This window comes from Narcine bancroftii, chromosome 10 (genome assembly GCF_036971445.1).
Source record: "Narcine bancroftii isolate sNarBan1 chromosome 10, sNarBan1.hap1, whole genome shotgun sequence".
NCBI classification, from domain to species: Eukaryota; Metazoa; Chordata; class Chondrichthyes; order Torpediniformes; family Narcinidae; genus Narcine; species Narcine bancroftii.
Genome location: NC_091478.1, coordinates 2,929,723 through 2,956,148, shown reverse-complemented (window position 1 = coordinate 2,956,148; position 26,426 = coordinate 2,929,723). Strand labels below are relative to the sequence as shown.

Here is a 26,426-nt window from a genome sequence, read left to right as displayed (position 1 = left end):
ATTGGCAGGCTGAAATGGAAAAAAGAGAAAAAAATGCGTTGTTTTATCTATTATATGTGAATCGCATTTTTTCACCAGTTTACATGGACTGAAGCTTATTGTATGAATGGTTATAATAAATTTATCTCACTATATTAATTGAATAGCACGTGGGTTAATTAAATACTTGCCTTTACTGGGAGATTATGTTAGCAATAGAAAAAACATTAATTAAGTTCCATCGAGAACACTGTATCCATTTCTAGTCACCACTCCATATGAAAGAGACACAGAGGAGGTTTAGGAGGATATTGGTGGAGATGGAGAACTACAGTTTTGGGCTGATTTTTGCATTTAATAATTAAACTATTTACATATTTTAAAAGTTATTGTTTAATTCTTAATACATTTTACAAACATTGTCAAATGACAGTCTTCAATCTAGGTGAGAATTTTTCCAGTTGTCACAGTGCTCCAGAGTGTAATATTTGTAGATTTCTTCAAAGTTGCTGCAAGAATATGTAAAGTAGGATTAAAACTGAAACTAGAACATTGGGAATTAATCAGTCGTGTTCCTTGACTGCTATTATCAATGTTCTTTGCTTCTGGAATGATTTGTTATGCCTCTCCCTTTCCTTATGTGGAGCACTCTACTTGAAGAATGTCTTAATATCAAACTAAAAGATGATGAGTGAGTGGCAAGAACCATTTCCCTTTGCTTTATTTAAAATATTATTCAGGGTTCAGACTTTCTATGTCATTGATAATCTTATAATCTTTCTGTGAGATCACATCTCTGATTCCCTGCCAGGTCAGAAAACCCAAATCTTGGCATTAGTGATTCAGCCAGATTGATCTTCTGGTCTGCTTCCAATTCTTGAGGGTCTCTTTGGTTTGCAAACAAAATTGAATGTACAGTTATGACATGAACATCACCGAGTTCCTTTGATTTGTTGTCATTTATTTTTCACCCCAAATTTAATCATTCCACCATTGTCAAATATGGCTGCAAGCTATGGATTTTCTAAAAGTCTCAACCATTTTGCGTCATTTTCCACCTTCTGTTAAACTATCAGTTTGAGCAAGATTTTTGTCATCTGTCCCAAGGTCATCTTCTCTGTCTTGGCATGAATTTGTGCTTGAAAACTGCTTGAAGTGCCTTGGTTTGTTTTGCTGCATCTCTGTGGGTACACAAGTGGATGTTGTTACAGTTTCCATTACTCCTTCGACATGCAATATTTTGGCTGTGTAGGCCGTTGACCTATTTGGCTTGTTGATGACCAACTTGAGTTACATGACACATTTGACCGATCAACTGAGATTCTCAGCCTTTTTGCCTCATACTTTCAGGATTGCTTATTGAATCATGCAAATTATTTTTGGGACAGGCAGATTAGAAAATTAAATAAATTAATAATGTGGAAGTTTTAATGGAAGGAGCAGCAATATCAGAAAATTGAGGAAAGAGGATGCTACTTCATGTGGACTCCACCTAACCCACTGGAATCAATGTCCTGACAGCTGGAACAGCTAGAATAGTAACTTTAACCTTGTTTCCTTTCAAATGAACCTGAGAATAAAACCAGAAGAGAGCAGGGTAGTACCTTGGGTGAGTACAATGTACTGTGAAGCTTGTGTCAGTACAATGTCTTGGAAAAATAGTGAAATGTTAACATTCAAGGTGCCATCGAAGAATGCACGTTCAGAATAAAGCCAATGGGATAATGACACAAATGGACATAAAGGAATTTGGTCTATTAGCCCTTACTAAATAATGGTTGCAAACTGACCGACATTACAAACAAAGTAAGAACAAAAGAAATAGGAGAATTAATGAATTTGTCAGAACAGTGGACTTCTTAAAAATATAGGCAAAATGGTTGAAGAGTTTATTACAGTCTTGGGTATAACCAGTGAATTCAAAACAGTAATGAGAAAGGAAATCCAGTCCAGTCAATATGAATAGAGCAAAGGAGCAGAAAATACTGATAAATTTGGGGGGAGTTTGACAGTATAAAATTAGCAGCATCACCGAGAGTTACGCAGTCCAGCAAAACAACACTTGAAACTTATAAAGTCTGCACAAACCAAATGGTCAAAATTCCTTGCAAGATAATTTCACAATGCAACTGTTTATAAGAACAAAATGGAGGGCAAGGCTCAGTAGATTTAGTTTTATGTACAAGATTGGGAAAATAAGTACTACCATATTAAAGGGTCCTCTGTGAAGGAATAAATAGGATATGATACAAATTCATATCAAGTTTGAGAATAAAGTGGCTGAGTCTAAATCTAGGGTCTTACATTTAAACAAAAGGTTTGATAAGCAAGTTGACTGAAATAGATTGGAAAATTAGATTAAAAGACAAAATGGTTGATGAGGAATGGCAAACACTTAAAGAAATAATTCATAATTCTCTGCAGATATTCCTTTGAGAAATCAAAACTACATTAGAAAAATTAGTAACTTGAAAAGCTAAAAATAGCTTATGAATGAAAGGCCAGGTTTGCAAAGGAATGACGAAGATAGAGGGTGAAATAGAATGCAATTAAAATGGTAAAATAAAATATTCAATCTGAGTTTAACATCTTTTGCAAATAGGTGTAAAAGAGAAATAAGCAAAGGTAAGAAAAAACCCATTAGAGACAAAATGAGGCAAAATTATAGTAAGGAAATTAGAGATCTTTCTTAGGTATGCAAAGAATGGTCCCCATTATCTTTGGAGAATAATAATACATGATCTTCTGGAAAGATGTAAGATTTCTAGAAAGTAGATGTGGGATCTGTTTCACAGGATAATCTGGCCTCCAGAGTCATGAGAGTCAGTCTCAGGATAAGGAGTGAACTACCTGAGAGTGAGATAACAAGAAATTTCTTCACTCGGAGAATTATGGATTTTTGGAATTCTTTTCCGCTAAGGCTTAAATGTTCATTATACTTAAGTTCTGATTAATGGATTGTTGGATACTGAGAGAATGAAGAGTCATGGCAATGTGAGAATTTACCTCTGATTGCATTGAATGCCACCAATCCTATTTGTTATGTTCTTAGCCTATGCTTTGTTTATATTATTCATAGTACAAGACTGGTCCAAAGTCACTTTGAACAACAGAGCAGTATTCTGTTCAGGAGGGCAATTTTGCTTTGGAAACAATGCTGAAGTTGAAATTGCTCCAGAATTCCCAATAGGAGCATCTGAGATTAGATACTGAGCTCCTATTAAAACAGTTTTTAAACACATAATTTACTGTTGAACATCACTGCTCAACAAAATCACAGAATTTCAGCATGGAAGAAGCTCATCTAATCTGCACCAGTTTGGTGTAAGAACAGCTCAGTTAATCCCACTCCCCACTTCTTCTCCATAGCTTGATTTAAATAGATATCCAGCTCCCTTTTCAACACCGTTGACTCTGCCTTCACTACCTGGTCAGGAATTGCATTCCAGACCCAAACTAGTTTCTCATGTCACTTTTGGATCTCTGGTTCTTGGACCCTGCCAATGACAACAATTTCTCGGTCTTGTATACCTGTTTTATGATTTTCAACATTGTGTTATTATCTCCTCTCTATCTACTCTGTTCAAATGAGAACAAGCCCAGCTTCAGAATTCTATCCTTGTACCTGAATAGCCTCACCTCAGAATTCATACTTCTACACCATCCCTCAGGTCTTCACAGCTTTCCTGTCCTGTGATACCCAGAGCTGGACAGTAATCAGGTTGTAGCCAAACTAATGTTTATAAATATCCATCATGGTCTTATTTTTGTTTCATTTACCTTCATTTCCGAACTCCAGGATCCCCTTTACTTTGATCACCTTCCCTGCCACTTCCAAAGTCTTGTGTACATATTCTTCCAATTATCTATTTTCCTGAAGCTCTCATAAGACAGAATAATAAGTCCCACATGAGTGATCACATAAAGTAGATTGCTACTTTTTGATGAGCTGATCAGTTGGTGAAGCTGATTATTCTGGCTTTCTTTATACAGTAAAACCTCTGGTATCTGGCACTAAGGGGATTGGTAGATGTCAGATAAGTGTATTTTCTGGTTGCTTGAGACTTACTCTTGCAATGCCCAACCAATAAACAGTTTAAAAGACAAAAACACTGCACTGTACTTGCTCTGAACAAACTTCACCTGCATCAATATATAAATCTTCAAGCATTGTACTTTATTTTCAGTCACATTCTTTGAAAACATTTAACAGTCGCAGCATCTGTAGGTTCCTCCCCCTCCATGGAGCCATCCAAAAGATTATAGATAATTTCCCCCCCCCCCCCCCCTCCAAGTTTACAGATAAAGCTTCTGACTGGGGCAACTCTTATTAATCAGGGACAAGGAGACACTTTAAGAGAGACACGCCAACGGTGAGCGACATCAACCAGCTCTTCATCCTGGGCGACACCATTGCTGTTTCACACAACTTTATTCAAACAGCTGCTACAAGCAAATCATGACCAAGGTCCTCCCTCCGCTGGCTGAATATTTGCTCCCATCTTCACCAAAGGTTGCTGTGTTACTTCAGAGTACATTTATTTTTACAATTTTAAGCTGGAGTATTGTATTTTTAACAATGTTTCAATCTTATTTATTTGAATTTTGAAGATATATTTTCCTCAAATATTTTTACTGGTTGCTTAGAATCAGGATACCAGTGGTTTTACTGCATCCTCTGTTCTACTGTACCCTCTACACTTTTGCATTTGTACAAATGAATCAGTGAAATGTAGAACTCATGTCCAAACTTGTTAGACTGTGGAATAATTTGAAAACAAGCTGATGAAAATGTTCACAAGATCCTCTGAGCATGAGTTTTCTGAAAAAGGGAAATGCTTTCAGCATCCAAGTGATGGCACTAAATGGCCGTCATTGTACGGATTTGTTCCTCAGCTTTCAGCTGCAATTGGAAAAACATCTCAGGCCTCTTAACTTCAATCTCAAAAATGAAGCAATGGTGCATATAAATATTTGAATTTTGACCTTTAACTGCTCCAAGATAAGCCAGGTGCTCAATGTGCTATGAATTTCATGGGCGATGCTGAACTTCGATCTGGTAAAATTCAGGAATAATGCACAATATTTTGACAGTACAAAATCACTCTCCCCTTTTCTTGTCAGGTTTGTGTAAATGTTTGTGTTGAGATATGTTGCAGTTGCATCTTCTCTAAGTGTGGCGAGTGTAGGGGTGATTGATTTCCTCGCCGAGCTGTTACTTTCCTTCCATCTAGTGGAATGAACTGCGTGTGATTACAGTGATTTATAACCAAAGATAAATTATTGCCACAGAAATAAATCAAATGCCTTTTCTTTTCTGGCTCAGTAATTTTCCGCTGCAATTTGATAGTCTTCCACTGTGCTCATGTTATAAATGACGTGTACAATTTCTCTGATAGCTCCAGATTTTATTTGGAGAGAGAATGAGCCTGATTCTAATATTCAGTCTCAGATTCCACACTGGGAAAATTGTGTGTTTCACGTTCAATGTAAAATTGACATCTTCATTGTTTTCTTTTATTAATAGTGTAAGTGGTCCAGAAAAGGGTTCATCAGAACACGATGGAGTGTCACTGATTGGTACGTTCTAGTACTCTTATTTTTAACTTGTCCACTAATTTGAAATGTATTTAACGGTGGAGTGAGTGCAGATTGGGTCAAGGCATGATTTGACATCCAGACCTCTGTCAATTATTTCTCTGTCAGTTGGTACCCAATCTGTCCTTGAAACTGATTTTGTGATTGATCCATCAGCCTTGGCCAAATTTTATATCATGTTTCTTGAACTTTTTACACTGCAATTTAATGTACTTAATGTAGCTTAGTTCAATGACACAATTTTCAATGAGGATTCTTTCCAAACTTTCTTTTTTTTCCAGAGTTTATCCATGGAACTTTCTTCCAGGGCAATTCATAGAGGAAAGCCATAACAAAATGTCACCACATTGTGGCCCTTAAAAAATCTCCAAGCTCATTTTCTTATGCAGTTTCCAGAAATCTGAAACAGAAATGGAAAATGCCAGGGAACTCAGCAGATCAATTGGCATCTGATGAGAGTGTTCTCATAAAGAGTCATTGAGCTAAAGTGTTGACTGTTTCTGTGTGTGTGTGAGCGAGCATCTCTTTCTCTCTCTCTCCCTCTTTTTCTGCAGCCTCCCCCTCGTGAGGGAAGGGCATTTCCACTGTTCATCTCTTTCCACATAGTTGATGGACTAGCCCATTCATCCCTATGAACATGTAATAATGGCACTTCAGTTTAACTCAGGCACTAATTTAAAAAAAGTTGGTTAACTAGTTTGAATGAAAATATCTATCATCTCTCCATTTTCTCCCTCCTGAGATGTAACGTGTCCACCATTTCTAGCTATCTGTAATTTAATTTTTTTGGTCATGTCCCCAAATACCATCACAATTAAATTCTGCCACTGTTCACGTAACTACTGACAGATAATAAATGCAATGCAAGAGAATAGAGCTTCAACAAATGTGGCATTAGTGTTGATTTAGACCTTTTCTCACCTGTTTCCCATCTGTCTTCTTTAAACCTTTTTGTTTTGATTCCTGCAGAGAAAATCCAACTCTTTGTTCTTCAATTTTATATCATAAGTGTGTATAGCAAACTTAAACGGTTCCCACTCAATTTGCATATGCTTATGTGCAATGGCAACTGAAAGAATATTGGGAGTGGGCTAAGTGGTTAATGTTGTTAAAGAATAAAATCTGCAGATGCGGGGTCGAATGCACCTCCAACCAGACGGTATTAACATCAACTTCTCCAATTTCCAGTAAACCCCTCATCTGAGACTCTCTCTTTCCCTGTCCCGAGTCTGGTTTCCTCAGCTCCCCACCCCCTTCCTTCCCTCTCCTCTATCAGAAAATTACCCTGCCCCCAGTCACTTCTCAGCAGCTTTTTTCTCTTCTGTCGTTCCCCCCTGAAATCGCCTGTGACCTCTTAGCTTGTGCTCCTCACCCCCCCTTTTCTCCTCCTCTCCTCTCCACCCCCCTCCCCCCCACCAACCTTTTTATGTGCCTTGCCTTTGCTCATACCTTGGTGAAGGGCCCAGGCCTGAAACATCGGCTACCCTCTTCTTCCTATAGATGCTGCATGACCTGCTGTGTTTCTCCAACATTTTTGTGCCAGTATTTAATGTTGCCCTTTTCTAAGCGAGGCTACCTCAGCAGGTTCTAGTACAGCCTCAGTCAAAAGTCGACTGACGAGAAATCAAACCTCCGATTTCTAGGAACTTCAATTAATGGGAATACATTTTGAGATTGTTATTTAATTCTGGGGAAAATATGTAATGTAGACCCTATGTTTTTTTTAAAATCATCTCTGCAAAATTAGTGTCAATTGATCTAGATTGATAGCAATTTCATTGGATGATGAGTTTACTTCATAGAAATGGTAACAAACTCAGATATGATGATGCTTAGGAGGTTTTTAGATAGTCACATGAAAATGCAAGGAATGTACAGGCAGAAAAGATTTAGTTTAATTTGGCATCTTGTTTAGCACAGATCTCCTGGGCTGAAGGGTCTGTTGCGAACTGTACTGTGCTACATTCTCTATAAACTCAATGTACATCGTGTACGAAGAGGAAATCATGTAAACTTGTTCAAAATGGGCTATTCATAGTTTTGAACTGGGCTCCTCTTTTCCTTTCTTCCCTCTTCACCTTCACTGTAGATACTAAGCCTGAATTACCAAGATGTTATCTCAGTTATAAATTCAACGAAATCTTATCAAAAACAACTGATTGTGATTGTTTCGTTTCCCTCGGGTCACCACCAGTCTCCCATTTTGGTATGCATTCATGGTATCAGATTAATAGACAATGCTCAAATCCCACCACAGCACGTTGTAAAAAAAATAATACTTAGGGAATTTGTGGGGTCGTAACTGTTGAAAGTTATAATAACCCAAGGATATAACTTTATACAAGGAAGTGAATCTGCACCCCCCCACGTCTCACCTGCATGTGACATCCCTATGTTTTGCGTCTGACTCAAATTGCTGTCGGAAATGGCAAAGCAAGTTACCCTACCCAAAATAACATTGTTATGATTAGGAAAAAGTTGGTATGGGGCAAGGACAATACCAAGTTACCTAAATTCGATCTACAATAGCAGCAACTGCGATCCAGCGTTCCAGCGTTCACCTCTTTTCTTCCAGTATGGTCAACTGTCAGTATTCTCCAAAGCTAGATCACCAAATGTTTGATCCAGCTCTAGTCAGACCATCTTCTCCTACACACACGTATACATTCCAGCAGGAGCACTTGGTACTTCATTTTATTTCTCCCCACTGACAATGTTGTAAAATCAAGGCATTTGTAATCACGCACCATAAGCTCCATGCAGCTCAAAAACATGAGACCTTCCAATTTAAATAACCGCACATTATCATCCATAATATTATATTAAAATATGATACCTAAAGCAGTCTACCCTGATATATATTTACCACAGAAGGGAGCCCAACAAGTACATTCATGGCCTTATCATTTTATCACCTCGGAATTTATTCCATGATGCTAATGAGTTTCTGTCATACACGTAAGTACAAGCTACAGCACATAACCAGCAAAATCCTTACTGCTGCAGTCAAACAGCTACTTGGTTAAAAAAAATCTAAAATATTAAAATAACCAGAACAGAAGAGAAAATAAATAGATAATTAGATAATACATATTCACAGTTACAGATAGTGCAAGAGAAAAAGTGGTGTTTCAATAGTGCAGCAAGTCTTTTTGTGAACCCAGAGTATGTAATAGTTTGTGTTGTAAGGAGAGGTTCAAGGGCCTGATAGTCATTGGAAATAATTGTCTTGAAATTGGAGTTGCTGGGCTTAAGGCACCTTCTTGCCGAAATTAGCAATGAGAAGATATCATGACCAGGTAATGAGTATGAAATATGCCTGTGTTTTATATGTGGCATACAAAAAGCAGCACATTTTATCAAACTTTCTGTGATAAAATTGTAATCTCCAGCTATAATTGTCAGTGAAGGTTTTCCATACTTCAGCAATTATATTTAGTATCTGTGCAAACAGTTCTGTTGTTTACAACTGAGGTCAAACTAAAGCAGAATAAAAAGAATTCTCTCAGTTAATGATGACTGCTTTTCCTGAACAAGGAAAAATGATTTTCTTTTCTTATTTTGTATTTTTGTACAAAACTGTAACCTCAGTTCTCCCCATAAACCTGAGAGTGCTTCTGAATGCAGGCTATAAAACACTTAAAATAATGAAGTTCAATTTTACAGATTTTTAATAACACTTAATAAACTAATGTTTGAAATGGAACATTTTTCTGAGTGGGTTGTTGTGTTTTTTGTGTTCTTCTCCGAAGTATGTATGTCGGGTGCATTATTTACTTTTCATGAATTAGATGGCAATAACATTCAATATATAAGATGTGGGATGACAGGTATAATGAGGTTCCATCTGCAAGGTGATAGATATCAGAGTTTACTTACAATGTATTGTTTAAAAGCAATTTCCCATTAAAAGGACAGCATGCTTGGTAAGCAAATATGATTATGGTCAAGAAAAATAACCAAGCGTTATTATTGACACAATTTTATTGTTTTATTCATCGAGTAATTAATGGCAGCATCCATTGAGGGCATGATCTGAGATAGAAAATGTTTTAGAAGGCTCTGATTATGGCAGTTTGATATGGAAGAGTACAATTTTATAAATTCTGTCGCAATCACAAGAGCACTTGCTTGATGATTCACTTGTGCGATGGTTCTTTTCTTGACAGTGCCTTTGACTTGGTGAACATTCATCTTTTCCATGATGCTTCCAATTTAATTGCTTGGGAAACAAGCCCATCTGTCTACTCAGGAACCCGGCAGAAAGCTCTCACTTATGTGCTAGATAGGTAAGCAATACATCTACTTTAAACTTTGTCTGTTGAAATCGTGTTCCTGTTTTGTTTGGATTTGGTGGTGAGCACTGGAAGAGTTTTATTTTAATTTTGTATTTTACGTTGGTGACTGGAACAAATCAGTCCCAGTTATTTGTATTAAAGGAGTAGATCTGTCTTGAAATATATTTGTTTTTTACTCCTTCCTCTGCTGTCGTTCAGTGATGTAAATTACATTAAAATGTGTCATTGCATTACTTGAGCATACATTTTTATTTGAAATGATATATCTAATATTTCTCTTCAAAGTAAAAAAAAATGCTTACAATAGTTTTTCTTGATGATATCGTCCCTTTGAATTTAATCCTTGTATGTGAAGAATATACAGTGAACAAATTACGAATTGGGAAGTAACAATGGGTGGAATACCTTCATGTCCCTTCATGAAATACCTTCACAAACTCAATATAAAAGAGGTTAGGTTACATCGTTTTGCCCTCTGAATTTCCAAATGATTTCAGAAAGTGGAAGCAAATGATCGTAGTCGAAGGTAGATTGAATACTAGATCATGAGAACATTAATATGTCCATCCCCCATTAGACTTATTCTGGAGTCCGGAGACTATAACTCAGTCAGTACAATGTGGGCTTGCTGCCATAGTTTCAGTTTTGGAGTTCATTGCTCCACCTCACCCTCTTGTTTAACCAAACATGATTGGACATATCCAGTGGGAAGGATTCTCACCAGAACTATTAAAAAGAATTGACACACTGCAGGTTGGTTGCTGAATGATTTTGTTGCCTGCAGCTGTGTCTGCTGTTTCCTAGTTTTGTTTTTGAATATGCGGAGAATGAGATAACAGGTAGCTTCTCCGTGATTTTAGAGCTTTTGCACAAATAGATTTTCCATCAGTTATGTATTGGTTTCTTGGCATCCCCACAGAATGAATCGTGGGAGAGAGAAAGTGCAGAGTATACACTGTTATCCTCAGCTTAGTCCCCTACATCGAAGCTTGCCTATGACCTTTCCTTTTGGGGACAGCTGTCTGCACTATCCTTGACCCCTGGACGCAGACAGCCTTCCTCAGTGTCTCACGATTGCAATTCTGTCTTTAAATTACACAAAGAATCAGTGTAGGTTAAGGGTGTTGAACTGAATGGTGAGGAATATGGGATAAAGGATGGAAGGTTAGCTATAAAATTACTGCATGCTTTTATAGTTTGAGTTCCAGCACATGATACAGCCTCAACAATAGCCACACCAATGATGGTGCACTCTATCTGCTGATGGGGCAAGGTGATGCCCTTGTGACTGTGAAGGACATATAGCTACTGACCTTGGTTGAGCACCACTCCCTCCTGAAACATTAAATCCCACATACACACAATGTAATTGGATGATGTGCCAGACATGGCTGAGCAGCTGGCATTGTTTGTAGGCTGTGAATTATGGGTATAATACTTACAGCAATGCTTATTATGTGATGAAGCAAACCTTTCAATATCATTATTAATTACCCAATTTGAGAGAGAAATCAGCCATAATGGGTAAATGGTGCATTGAGAAGGTGTTGTATTCGGTGAACATGACAGCTCAGGTAACGTCATTGAACTTGATGTAGCCCAACACCCAAATCCTCATGCCCTGATGTTTGGATCCAACAATAATGGCCACATTGTCCCACTGACTCTCAGGAGGTTTTTTGAAGGGTTCCCAGACCATCTTTGAAAAAAGATCCTCCATTACTTCCCTTGGTGCAAGGCTTTCTTCCATGTCATACCATTCTAAATTTCCTTCCAGGCACATGCCACATGGCACCTCCCTTTTATTAAGGCTTAAAGTTATAAAACTGTGGAGAATACTTTTGAACATTTCCCTTCATGGGATATGGACACAGCTGAATTGTGTATTCCAGCTTCACAAAAATGAGTGTGCACTTCCCTCTCCCGATAGCAGTACCAACTTTCCCATGCTATAGAAATTGTGCGTTATAGCTCTACAAACTTTCCCACCCCATTTAAAAATTGTCTGCTATTACTATTTATTGCTCACACTTTCCCATGGTCCTTTACAAAGGTTTATGTAGGTCGGCACAACAACAACAGGGGCTGAAGGGCTCTTACTGTTCTGTACATAAAGCTTAATCATGTTATATTTGGTCATGATTAATATTGTTCAAACATAAGATCATAATAGATTGATCAGGATTTAGGGCAGGTCCACCATCACTTGATGTATCATGATGTCACTGGTAGAAGATAGATAGAACAGTCCTAACCCCAGGGCTGGCTCCTTGCAAGTGAAAGCGCATGCAGTTAAGAGTGGACAAGTGTGAACAGCCAAATTTCCATTCCTATCCCGGGACATTGAGCGGCCTATTTAGTCGGATGCAAGTGTGAAAAGGGCTTATGAGAGTTTGTCATACAACTTTCTTCTCCGAGTGCTAGTTATCCCACTGCCTTTATTCACTTCTGAATCTTTACCTCCTTCTCAAGCCACCCTATCCAGCTTATCAGTGATTGGTAGTGAATGGGGGTGTGGGCTGTAGTAAAACAAATGAACCCACCTGTTGTGTATGTGCCTTCTGACATTTCTGCAACAGTGGGTGATGACATGGCTGCCATAGAGATGGCAATTCATTAGCATATTTAAATAGTTTCACAAGCTAACGAAGAGTTCCTGATTTAAACGTATTTGCAACCAGTCAAATCTCCTTAATGATGAAATGGAGGCTTCGAAAGATCGTGCTGCTGGTTGCTAGAAAGATGAGCTGCATGGTAAAGGAAGACCTCTCTCTCCTTCCTGATCACTACCACTCCTGTAATGCAATGAGGGGCGTGGACAGGTTTTAACGTCAGGGGGAGCGAGCACATTAATAAAAGGTGCCACGACCCATACCAGATGGTGAGTCAGTGGTTGGATGGTGGGCCGCACTGATTTTTCAGTGGTGTTGGACCGGAGCGGTGGTGGGTGGGAGGGATGTGGTGCAATTACAATTGTACAGATTTCAACATGATGAAGGCTCCAACCTGAAACATCGACTGCCTATTCCATCCCACGCACGCCAGGTTCCAACACATGGCATATTGCTTCAACCATACTGATCAGGTTACTGAGCTACAAGAAAACCTGCACATAGCTGCATCAAGTGCAATACACAAAAGTCCAGCACTACCTCAACTAAACACAATCTGATGGAGGAACTCAGAGGGTCGACCAATCTGACACTGTTCCATCACCAGAAGATTGTGTTTAGATTAAGATCCCGGCATCTGCAGTCTCCGATGTGTCTGTACTTTATTCCTGAATCCAGACAAAAATTTGTCTTCACCAAATTAATTCCACATTGTAGAGCATCTTTTCCAACCTGGATGCACAGGGCCTGATTGTCTCAGTTTCAGGGAGTGAGAACCAGCCTGTTGTTGAGTAAACCATGGCAAACGTTTTCCGTTTGATTTAAATGTACACAAATACTCTATTGACACTTTGTAATTCCAGAATCACTAAGTATCATATTTTTCGTACTACAGGGCATAATTAATCCTCACAAGATGCACGTGTTCTTTCAACCATTTTGCCAACATTGTGAATCTCTTCTGAAACTGACGGCAGGTTTATATTCAAATTGACCCCCGCACATTCCCAGTTAATGGTGACGCCATACCCTGCACTGTCACTGGGAACGTGGAATATCAATGGGCATTTTATGCATGGCGCAAACCCACCGATTACTCGTCGGATGGATATTGTTCTGAGTGGGATCAGATTCAGATCCCTGTCTCATCATGAATATTATATGTAAATGGTAAAGCCAGGCCAGATCTCATTTTCTCCCTGTCCACTGTTATGCAGCTCTCCACCCCCTTCCTTCTCCTATCAGAGGCTTGCCCTCTCCCCAATCTCTTCTCAGCCTCTTTCCCTTACCCTCCCACCTGTGTCCACCTCTTACTGTTTGCCTATGTTCTTCTTCTTCCCCTCCCCTTCCTTCAGGCGTCGGTGTGGGTTTTGATATTCCCGATGAAGAGCTCAGCTCGAAATGTGGACTGCCTTTTACTTTCTGCGTGATCTGCTGAGTTTCTCCAGCACTTCTGTGTACCTCACCAGACCCCAGCTAGGGATCCCCCAAAGGGCTTTCTCCAACATGAGATGCAAGTCTAATTCTGGGTTTTACTTCAGCAGAAGGCGGAGGCATTCATTGGCCTCCTCATCTTGGTTTTACTGCTGGTCTTAACAGTTTTGGCCATCCTTTTTGGTAAGCTGAGAGCTGAAAAAGCCCATTACTTCTCAACGACCTGGGAGCCTCCCAACACAGATTGCACCTCATGTTGGTGGGGTCTGTGGAACAACTCCCATTTGCCAAGCAATCTCATTCCAAACAATTGCCAGTTGTAGTTATAGTCGCACCTGATTCCCAGGCAAAAAGCAATTCTGTGTGTCTTTGGGCCAGGTTAATGTGACAGTGAGATGCAAGGAGGAGACAGGCATCATGCTGGACACAGCCAGCAGCTCCGTTACAGCGGGCTGGCTGTCAGCACTGACGGCACTGAACCTCACTCTTCTCTGGCCATCCGCAACACTTGGCTTGAAGTACCTGGTGGTTGAACTGAATGATACACTGGTCCAGGGCAGGACTACATCATTCAGGCCAACTATAGCGGGCTGCTGGAGGAGAAACTCATGGGGCCTTTCGTTAGATGCTTCCAGGAATGGGATATCGACAAATAAGTGGGTTCAAAAATTAAGGATGGGTTGGGGCATTTCCTGCCCAGCACACTTAAAGCCACACTTTCAATGTTTGTTTTCTGCTACTACGTGCCAGATTTCCCTCTGAGTTCTTTGCTGAAGTAGTGTGTTAGGTAGTCTCCCAAGTATTTATTGATAACTCTCCCCCCACTGGGGTGAATGTACAGAGAAGTTTCAGCACCGCTGAAGTTCCAATAAGTGCAGAGACTTAGAAGTAGGGGAGGGGGGCTGGTGGCAGCATCAGGCTGGGGCTCGGGGGGAAGGAGACAGTGTCATTGGATTGGAGCAGGATGGGGGGGGTGGAAGACCAAAGCCGGGGGTGGGGGGGCATGTGGGAGGAAAAAATGTGCTCGAGGAGAGTGATCACCCATCCTGTCCCCCCCACCCCCCCTCTCCCTCCCCCAGCCCCCCCCTCGTTAGTTACACCACTGGGTGTAAGTGTTCCATCCACTTGGCCAAGGTATGAGAGGCAGCTGGGAGGCATCCCTCTTCCTATTTGCTGAAATGCAGTCTAGGGATTGCTTTTTAATTTCTAAGCATAATTTTATCAACAAAGATTATTTTTGAAATAAATGCTGAGGTCCATTTCTGGGCTGCTACATGTGTGACGGGTCCTTCAGTTTGTTGGATGCCGTTCCTAGATGGTGGGAGATGTAGACAGAGTACATGGAGGGGAGTGAAGTCGGCATTTTGTTCTGAGATCTATTTGGTACCTTCTGCAACTTCTTCCAATCTTGAATAGAACAGCTCCCAGACCACTCTCTGGTGCATCCAGCAATTTGCTTTAGATGATGCACCTGTAGGAGTTGTTGAGAAACAGGGTGAACATTCCAGAATGCCCTAGTCTTTTAAAAAAGGGAGAGGACTAGATGTGCTTTTGCATGAACATGACTGATCCAGGTCGGGTCGTTTGAAATGTTTACTCCCCAGAACCTGAAACTACAGGTGCTCCCCTACTTAGAATGGTTCAACTTGTGATTTTTCAAAGTTACGATGGTTCGAATCCATACTTACAATTTTGAATTCCGATCTGTTCCCGCGCTTGCGATATGCGGTACGCTACTCTCTCGTGATGCCAGGCGATGGCAGCATCGCACAAGAGTATCGGATAGCAGACTCTCTTGATGCTGACTCAATCACATTTGCAGTCTCTGTAGTAATAATCCCATGAACAAGTGCACTATAAACAACCCAGCATGTTAACCAAACACCTATGTGTGTCTCTTGCTTCTGACGAGAAGAAAAAGAGGAAAGTAATTACTCTGCAGACGAAACTCACTTCAGCACCCCACCACTATTCTGAAATTACCTTTAGTTCAATTCTTCAAACATTCTTCATGCGTTCGTTAATGGTTTTTTCAGTGTGGAATAAAAGTATTCAAAAATTTAATTTTAAAAAATGGTAAGTGCAGTATTCTTTTTCAACTTGTGGTTTTTTTTCGACCTACAATGGGCTTGACAGAACACAACCTCCTCGTAAGTTGAGGAGCACCTGTATTCACTCTTTTTGACTGCATTTCCGTTATTATGGACAGGATACAGACTCTGCCCCTTCTCCTGAAGTAAAAAATCATCTACTTCATCTTATTGATGTTGAGAGAGTGGCTGTTATCTCGTGACCGCACTTTCAATCTCTTTCCTGCATTCTGTCTCATTCGGCCAACCAACGGTAAAGAAAGGGGCAACCAATTTCATAGTGCCCCTCTCACGTGTTTGATTGAAGTGAGAACATTTTCTTTGAATAAGTTTTTTTAGTTTTTAGTGATTGTTACACCAAATAGATAAATTGATTTCTTATAATTTTAAAAGGAAGATTAGTATTTATTGGTGCCCAATTATTCAAAGGAAAAAGTTCACTCTTATGAAGATTTAACTTATAACCCGACTAAAATGAGAAATTAAAGTAAGTATAAAAGGCAATGAAGTCTCAAGATTAGAAATAAATAGCAATAAATTATCAGCATAAAGTGAAACTTTGTGGGCAGAGCCCTTAGTTCCAAAGATTAGCTCCATTCCTGAGGAAATGTGTTGTAGGTGAGATGTAACACTGCACTAGAGTGATGGGGAAAACACCGTTGGTGTAATGACAATCTTACAGTAGAATTCCTAAAATCTGGACTGCTTGGGGAATGGGTCGGTCTGGATTCTTGGGTGATACTTTTAAAATTCAAATTTGAGGAGGAATAGAGAAGAAATGATCAGGTAAATTTTGATAGTTTATTCATTAGCAAATACAGCCTGGTTCATTTATCACAATGAGCATTTTTTTAAATCAACAAAAATGTAAACAAATATTTTTTCATAAAAATGAACAATACAGTATACAAATTGATTTCTTTGTGATGAGAATACCTGTATTGAGCATGGTCATTTATGGTGCTTATACATGCACACACACTCACAATAGCTTGCTAAAGCTAGAAAATTTGAGAATTTTCAAAAAGTCTTGATTCTCGGGTGGTCTGGATTTCTGGCATCCAGATTTTTGGAATTCTACTGTATTTGATACTGTCTTTCAAATTTCCACCTTTATTTATAGTTATTTAACTTTAAAATTATGTTGTGCGGAAAGCACCAAGGTGCAAATGCTGGTGACTGGGATTTGTGTCGATGGGTGGTTGTCGTGGTCATGTTAAGTTGAAGGCTCTGTTTCTGGACTCTGTAACATTGCAACAGTTTTGCAAATGTTGTTCTGAACCCTTCCAGCTTTTGTTGTCAAATCTTTGAAAAATGTACATGCTTTCTTTCAGCCAGTCAGTTTCTCAATTAGTCATCAAAACAGGAAATGGTGAAATGTTAGTCTATTGTTCTTCCCTCAGTTGCGGCCTGACCTGCTGAGTATTTTCACCATTTTCTGTTTTTATTTCAGATTTCTAATTTTTTTTCTTCGATTGTCAGGAACCTGTACTTGATTCGCCTTTGATTCATATTTTCAGTGATTATTTTTGGATTGTTGCAAGAAAGCAAGAAAACCAGTGACTTAAAATGTTTCAGACAGGAAAGTCTGCAGTCACAGTGATTGAAATAAACACACAAGGCTGGAGAAACTCAGCAGGTGACTCGTGTCCTTTATATAAGTCCGCTGTTTGACCTGCTGAGTTTCTTCAGCCTTGTGTTTTTACTGTTTCAGTGAGGTCCTATTCCCATCACATTGAGCACCGGGACATCAATATACAAAACGATTACAAGCACAAAACACAACACAAACCTTCAACAAATGATGTGATGTCCAAATACTCCTAGTCTTAATTGATTTATGAATTGAAGAAAAATGTCGCAACATTTGGATAATATGCACATTGAATTTGGTCTTCATGTTTAATGGCAATGTTGTTACCATATTTTGGCACGGAAATGAAATTGTTTTCTCACTTGGCACAATTGATTGCTAGTAAATAATGGACAAAGAGATTTGCAGAAGACCAAATACCCACTGACACAGTTGCAGGCTGGGTTTGTCTGTCTCAGACATATTCTACACACTGAAGAGGGAAGATAGAGATTAGCTAGACACCCCTCAGCAGCACAGTGAGAAACCATGGAATACGTTGCTTAAGGAAGAGCCTGGGAGATAACACAGCCATTTATTTTGTAGGAATACAGAGAGTCTTTCCTGTCTGCAGGCCAGGTATCGCTAAGGAGGATGACAGGGGTTATCCAAAAGCAATGATGTCATTGGCAACAAAAAAGCAGGAGCCATTACTTTTTACACAGAATATAAAATGCTGGAGATATCCAGCAGGTCACACAGCATCCATAGAAAGTAAAAGGCAGATATCTTCCCATTGCTTCCTATGGACGTTGCGTGACCTGCTGAGTTTCTTATGTGTACTGCACTGGTCCACAACATCTGCACTTTTTCGTACTTACCTTTTTAACCATTTCTCTCCTCTCTATCTGCTTGGTTGGAATAATCGAAACTTTCCTTGCCATGTTAAGAATGGTCACAGTACAAAAATTTACCTAAACATTCCTCACATAAAATGAGGCATTTCATTCAGAAAATGTGAAATAGAAAACTTTGTCAAGTGTTAACGTAGACTGGTTAAGCAGCAGAATAACTGAAGCAATTCAAAACCTAAAGCAGTTGGGTGACAAGGTTAGTGTCACAGTTAGTGCAACGCTGTTACAACACCAGCGACTGTGGTTGCAATTCCGCACTGTCTGTAAGGAGTTTGAAAGTTCTCCCCGTATCTGCGTGAGTTTCCTCCGGGTGCTTCAGTTTCCTCCTGCCCTCCAAATGTACCAGCGTTGTAGATCATTTAGGTGCAATTGGGCGGCACGGGTTCGTGGGCTGAAAAGGCCCATTAATGTGTGGTATGTCTATATTAAAATTTTTAAATTAAAAATATTACACAGGCCTCAGAGTGGTGTACCAGGCCTTTACAGTACATTTCCGATCAACCAAAATTCTGAACGTCCAAAAGTTTTTCGGGTAGGACATGATGTCAGAATTTGAAAAAAAGTTGAAAACATTTATCCACCGTGCTCAAGTGGGGGAACAGGGAATCAGTTTTACAAAGGAACATTTGTCCACAGGTTACACATTGAAGGAAAGGAATGCACTGATTATTTATTTATAAATTGTGTCATTTTTTTGCCATGAGTTACTGCAACTTTGTAATAAATTGCATTGTGGCAGTTTCAAAATTTGAATTGAATGCTGCGCTCTCTACCTCCTCGCCTGCCTGAGCTGCACTCTCTCCTCCCTTGCCCGTCCAAGCCATGCTCTCTCCCTCCTCACCCGCCCAAGCCACATTGCCGTTCTCTTCATGGAGTCTCTGTACAATCCCTTTGCAATCTCCTATCACTTACAGGAGAGGTGAGACCTTGGGCTCCTGGACAGGATTGGCGACAGCGTGGGGAGGTGTCGGGGATCAGTGACAACCAAAACAGTATTCTCCTGATGCGACTGGGCTGCTTTAGAGAAAGTTCCTGAATATCCGAAAAATACACTTAACCGAGATTGGTCCGGTCCCAAGCATTTTGGATAATTAGAAACGTACTGTAATAGACAGAGGAAAAGCTTACCCAAGTATATCAAGATGGGCTTCTCACTGCAAACGCAGCAGGCAACTTGTGAGATTTTCAGTGAAAAATAATAAAAAGACCGGATAATCATCTGTTATCATCAATGGGAAAGTCGAGCCAATTTAGAAGACAGCCTCTTGTTTATTTTTTTACACAAGTCAGTTGTACAGGGTTTCCTCTTGGTGATAAGTTGTGTGTCCATTGACCTCATCCTAGTGAAATTGCAGCATTTCTTTTTGGTGCTGGTTAGACGATGGGCAATTTTAAAATGGTGCAAGTTGCGTGGAAACCTCCAATCATTAAGTAATGATTGAGGAAGAGTGACAACCCCTCTTCCAGAGAATATATGTAACAGTATAAGGACAGAGGGTAGAAGTATTTACAAGTGAATTTGATAAAATTGTTAAATAAATTTAAAGGATTAATTGACAGATTTAAAATGTGATGCTGTCATCTTCTAACAAATGGCTCACCAATCAGGACCTCCCACAATGCACTGGGAAGTTTGTCGTATTTTTCACTGTGGACTCGAGATTTTACAATTGGAAAGTGACAGTACCAGAACTGGCAAATTCATTTGTCTTAGAGGAGAGTAGATTTTATGTTGTGCAACTATTGTCGGCCTCATTTGCACAAATCAATTATTCTGACTGATCGTCCAGCCACAGATCCGGACCTCCATCATGAACAGTGGCAGGGAGACATAATAGGAAAGCTCTGTAGAGCAGTGAATAATGGGAAACTCCTTTCATCAGTGCAGCTAACCTTTTGGCAGCCACCAGCAAACTCTATTCTGATCCACTGATAGAGGGGACAATACCCTGGACTGAGTTTGAATGAATGCTGCCACCAACAGTGTAGCCATTCAGTAGGTTTTGGGAACCATCTTTGGCCATTGTTCATCATTACTCCTGTCGACAGTAGGAAAGAGAAAGTGAGAGCATCTATGGTGTAAACTTCTTTTTCAACTTTAATCTCTCAGAAAAGCAGTGTAGATCTACATTTCCAGCAGTGCTACAGTAGCTGGGTGCTGTCAGATAATCACACAAGAGAAGTTTCAAGCTGGGTTTTTGAATCAGGGGGCAGCTTTAACCCCATTCAAAAGAGAATGATTGTCTTTCCGTGAGCCTTTAAACTTGCGTAAGAACAAGTGTTTTAACACCAAAGTGCTTCTCACTATTAGTGCACACATAAACAGTTTTTTGAAGTCAACAGTTGAAGCATCTCTCTAGTCCTGTGTTCAATGTACACTCTGCTTGAGTGACTGAACTCCTAAGATGCCAAATATATATAAAATAGTTTGATGGAGGTTCTGTCTCTTTACCTTTGCTCGGTAAAGTACACTGACCTGCTGAATTTCTCCAGCTTTCTGTTTTACTTCACTGCAGACTTTTGGTTCAACCAAACTTTTCAAATATTTTAAAAACCCTTTTAAAACACGTCACTCATCGTAACGATTATAAACTTAGAAAATATAATTTAGCAAATCCTAGTGGCAGTCTAATCCAGGATCCTTGCTCCCTTCAATATGCTGATTATTGAAACTTCCTGAAATTGTCCTGTGTATTTGCGTCGTGTAGCTGGATTTCTAAAAAGTGACAGTACTCCTCTGTTTGCCTTTGAATGTTCTCTGGCCTAGTTCAACTGCAACATTTTTACATTACAACTGTGAAATCTTGGCATAAAGCAGCTCTTTGTCCCTGCCATTATTGTCTCACATATATAGTCCATTGTCACGTAGCTGAAGTTAATTTGATCAACATTGGGACATTTAACTTTTATGTCTAGTCAAAAGAGCTGTTTCATGCTCATTTTGCGTATTCTAAAGAAATGATTGCCAGAAAAATAATGTTACCATTAACAATTCAAAGCAATTAGTTTCCCAGGGAGAGGCTATGTGATGCACAGGCTACACACAACAATTCTTTGTCATGTTATGGATGCTCATCAGTCAAGTGTCACCACATTTCAAAGACCCTCCAATCTAAATGTTTCCCTTTTGGCTTTTCCCAGAACTGGTTGCTGAATAAGGGAAGAAAAGCTACTCAGTTTCTAGGCAAAGACACAGGCTGCCTCAAAGATCCAGCTTCCCACTGGCATATTTTGGATTGGCCTTCTCGCCTTGCCACATTCCTCACCACCCCTTCCCCCAACACACTCATCCCCAAAGCCCCACCCCAAGCAACACCAGTGATGACAGTCATGAAGAACAATGAGAATTCCTTATCGGCAGCAACCAGCAAATGTATAAAAAACCCTGGAAATCCAGCTAAACGTAACAGACATTCAACAAGAGAGCAGCAATGAATGACATTATGTTGTATTGATTAAATGAGAAAACCACAGGCATAAATGATAAATTCATTTCAGAAGGACAAGAGATGCCGTTCTGTTCACCACTACTTCATTTTATGTGGACAGTTTATTCTTGCAATTTTTGAATATCATAGAAGTGATGTAATATCTTTAATTTTAATTTAATTTAAATTTAGACATACGGCACGGTATCAGGCCCGTTCAGCCCACGAGTCCGTGACACTCAATTACACCCAAATGACCTGTACGTTTTTGAACGGTGGGAGGAAACCAGAGCCCCCAGAGGAAACCTATGCAGACACGGGGAGAATGTAAAAACTCCTCACAGACAGTGCAGGATTCAAATCTCGGTCCACTCACTGATGCTGTAACAGGGTTGCGCGAACCGCTATGCCAACCATACGGGCCCAATTAAATTGATGTTCAGTTTATCATTTTAACAGTGGTTCATTGTAAAGTCATTAATCTTGGGAAGGAAATATTTCAATTAAAAATAAGAAATGTTCATTATTACTGATGATAAGGTAGGAGTTGAAATTCTCTTGAGGAACTATAGTTTAATTCATGAATGAGAGCAACAATGTGAGTAAAACCTGGTACATCAGGTGCTCATTCCTTTTCTACAACACCTGATTACGCAATAGTGGACTCAGTGCCGATTTAGTCCAATGGAAGAGGCTGAGCTCCAATTTTTAGTCATATATTTTTATTCTATGGTGACGAAACATCATATTTAAAATGATGAAGAATTTTGAAAGAAAAGGTCCATGCATTTCCTGTGACAAAGAGTTAAATTATAATTTTATTAAAGTTCATTGGATTGTGTCATCACTAAAGCAAAGGCAGGCAATGCTCTTAAAATGCAAATAGGTTTATTTTTGGAAGGTCATCAAGACCATTTTTTTGATAAATTTTGAACATGATCAAGGATGCCATCATTAGGAAATGAAGCATTTCTCTAATTCAGACAAACTGTCTGAGGATCAGGCCCTCCTCATAGAACTCTGCCAACTGTGCTGCCCCAAGGGTGCTCCTTGGGACCAACTCCAGAAATATTTCTCCCAAAGACATCTTTGTCAAATATCAACCTTTTGTACCAGTTCACAACAGCTTCTTTGAGTAACACTGCTAGGTTCCACCTGTTAGTCTGAGCTAACGGAGAGTTTCTAGTTATGAACTTGTATCTAGTCGAAATTGAGACATCACAGCCCAAACCCACTAATTTGGGACTTTTCCAACCATTGGGGAAGATCTTTGTTCTCTGTGGATTTGGATTTGAAAAAAACTCACACATTTTGCAAGTTAGTAATAAGTGTGCTTTTTTTTCCCCTATTGGTGGATTTCTCCAAGTTGTTTAATATGTTTCCTTCCATCTACTTCTGCAAACTTCTTGTATCCTATCAACATTGCAGTTGTCAAGATTTTCCATTACCCTTTACAACCTATGACAGGAATCAATGTGTTTCTAAAACATGAGAGTGGCACTGGACCAGCATTACTGCTTTAAAAGTGAAAACAAAATATAATCATTTTATGTGACCCACAAAAGGGTAATTTACTGACCAAATATTTTTCTCTTTCATTGCTGTAATGTTATATATATTTAGAAAGTGTTTATAAGGCATTTGTTCAGACAGTAAATGAGCAAATCTCTCAGGAGCCAACAGGTTAAACGTTCATATGTAAACTTGATAGTATTAGGCATTTGCTAAGTTTCCCCATTCCCAAATGTATTGTTTTAGTTGGCATTAGCTGTTCGATTATGCAGGTCCCAGCTGCTTGATGGTCCGATCAACTGGCACCTATCAACAATTAAGTATTGTCTTTCTGTGCAGTAAACATCACCGTTGATTGGCCAGGAGTGACGTGATGTTATTTGATTTCATTTATTTGAAAACCTAAAACAATCTTGGACTTCGTTAGTCCCAACGGCCAACTGACAAAGGTCCCTGGCAGCAACACAGGCTGCACTGAGAGTATCGCAGAAAATCCATTCTCTTTGAGTGCATTTTTAGTCATTTAAAAGCTAACAGCCAACTGCCCTATTAAAAGACTGAACTGAAGGCAAAGAGAAAACTCCAAAGTGAATAGAATTGTAATGCTGAATTTGTTAAGAGGAAAGTGTAACGTTTGTCCAAATCGTTGCCAGAGTTGTATAGAGCAGCATTATTTAGTGACCATCCATTACAAAATGTTCTTTTGGATTAAGATTCTGGCAAATGTTCATAAAATTTAAATCTCTCTTTTGATGCAGTTACATTTTTTTTTGCAGTTGACTCAAATGGTAAAAAATTTATTCAAAGTCTTCTTGGGGCTACCTTCACTCATAAGAAATACATAGAAACTGAACATTGTTTCCAAACTAAATGAGAGAATAAGTAAATGGAAAATTGATGCAAATTGTTGAGTTTCACATTGCACTGTAGGCTTGGCTAGATGATGTACAGTTTAAATGTGCCTGTTTTTATAACATGCTTGACTGAAGCTCTCAGATGTTACACACCATACAGGGTGAAAAATTATAAAGACGATGGAAAGCAAGAGATAAAACGTATACATTATCCCACTAATGATTAAATAATTGTTGCAATTTATTACACGAGTCAGCAAACATTCCATTAAATCGAGAAAGTGAAACAGGGAAAAAATCCACAAGTACATGATAAATTCATTCCAGTTTGAATGAGAACGTGAAATGTTTGAGTTTGATTTCTCGTGTCCTTGGATTTTTCTGCTCCCATTGATGTTTGAAGTATATGTCCACTTTACCTCGAATTTTGCAACATCTTACAATTTCTGAGCATTGCTCTTTATTTTGATACATCTTGCACCACGTACTAGTTGAAAGGTGCATAAGGTACTGGGTTCCATCTTTGTTGATGTTCTTGTTTTTCCCTTCAGCCGAATTGGATCGCTTGGAAGATTTTTTTAAAATTTAGATAATGCAGCACAGTAACAGGCCTTTTCAGCCCATGAGCCCATGCCACCCAATTATGCCCAATTAACCTACAATCCCCGACACGTAAGGGTGGGAGAAAACTGGAGCACCTGAAGGAAACCAACGTAGACACGGGGAGAATGTACAAATTCCTTACAGAAGGTGTGGGATTCTAACCAATCACCAGCACTCCAAAGGCGTTGCACTAATAGGGTAGATAGGTTGGTGGCATGTTGGCCTTCACAAATCAGAGTATTGAATACAGAAGTTGGGATGTCGTGTTGAAGCTGAATAAGGCATTGGTGAGGCTAAATTTGGAATACAGTGTGCAGGTTTGGTCGCCAAATTATAGGAAGGATATAAACAGAATAGAGAGAGGGCAGAGGAGGTTTACAAGAATGTTGCCTGGGCTTCAGGGTTTGAGTAACAGGGAAAGGTTGAGCAGGCTGGGATTTTATTCCCTCGACTGTAGAAGATTGATAGAGGTATTTAAAATTATGAGGGGAATAGATAGAGTAAATGTAGACAGGCTTTTTTCCATTGACAGTGGGGGAGATTCGAACAAGAGGACATGGATTGAGATTGAAGGGGGAAAAGTTTAGGGGAAACTTGAGGGGAGTTTCTTCACTCAGAGGGTGGTGGGAGTGTGGAATGAGCTTCTGGCCAAAGTGGTTGATGTGGGATTGATTTTAATATTTAAGGAAAATTTGGATAGGTCTGTGGACGAGAGAGGTGTGGAGGGTTATGGGCTGGGTGCGGGTCAATGGGACTCAGTGGGAGAAGGTGTTCGGCGTGGACCAGAAGGGCCGAACCGGCCTGTTTCTGTGCTGTAATTGTTGCATGGTTATAACTGTGCGCCCCAGTTAATATTTAGAGATACAGCACAGTGACAGGCTCTTCTGGCCCACAACCCCAGGCCACCCAAATACACCAGTACACCTACAAACCCTGTGTTTTTGAAGGGTGGGAGAAAACCAGAGCTCCTGGAGGAAACCATGCAGGTCATGGGGGTACATACAAACGGATTCGAATCTGGGTCGCTGGCGCTGTAATTTCATTGTGCTAAACGTAGTGCCCAGATTACTCAGGCACGTCAGAATAAATCAGAAAATGATACCTGAACACAGTTTTGATTATCACAGTCCCTTATTGTTGTTGGGAGGAAAAAATCAAGGAACTCCTTTAATTCTTTAAGAGTGAAGCAAAAACTATTCAAAAGAGCATTTGTTGGGATTCAGAGTCTGGGCCTGAGAATGGAAAATACAATCACATCAGAATGTTAGATTTGTTGCTGCCTTTTCCCCATGCTGCTGTAAATTAAGCAAGATGTGGAAGTGAACTGAAAGATGTGTTTGTCATTTAGTTGAATTCGAAAGAACACCATTAAATGGAAATAAATAATTGTACTCCACCATTAACACATGACAGAATTCAAACATAAAAGTGAAGCACTCTCTGGATTAACAGGTTTCCAGATTATTTCTAATGTGGAATTGTTGGGAGAAAATGTGCTTTGAAGATTTAGACAGATAGAAACCAGGAGTAA

At 39.5% G+C, this 26,426-nt stretch overlaps 1 protein-coding gene and 1 long non-coding RNA gene across 7 annotated transcripts in view; one reads left to right on the top strand and one right to left on the bottom strand.

Annotated features, from left to right (window-relative positions):
* The window catches only part of LOC138744080 (inositol polyphosphate-5-phosphatase A), a 445,284-nt gene that overhangs the window by 313,130 nt on the left and 105,728 nt on the right, over positions 1–26,426 (top strand). For all 6 annotated transcript variants that reach the window (XM_069899594.1, XM_069899596.1, XM_069899597.1 and 3 more), the window contains 2 exons: positions 5,507–5,559; positions 9,747–9,866. In XM_069899594.1, coding sequence (XP_069755695.1) covers positions 5,507–5,559; positions 9,747–9,866 — 173 coding nt within the window. The remainder of the gene's footprint in view (positions 1–5,506; positions 5,560–9,746; positions 9,867–26,426) is intronic.
* The window catches only part of LOC138744083 (uncharacterized), a 48,714-nt gene continuing 23,207 nt past the window's right edge, over positions 920–26,426 (bottom strand). The window contains exon 3 of the long non-coding RNA XR_011345253.1: positions 920–1,160. This is a non-coding gene — a long non-coding RNA (uncharacterized lncRNA). The remainder of the gene's footprint in view (positions 1,161–26,426) is intronic.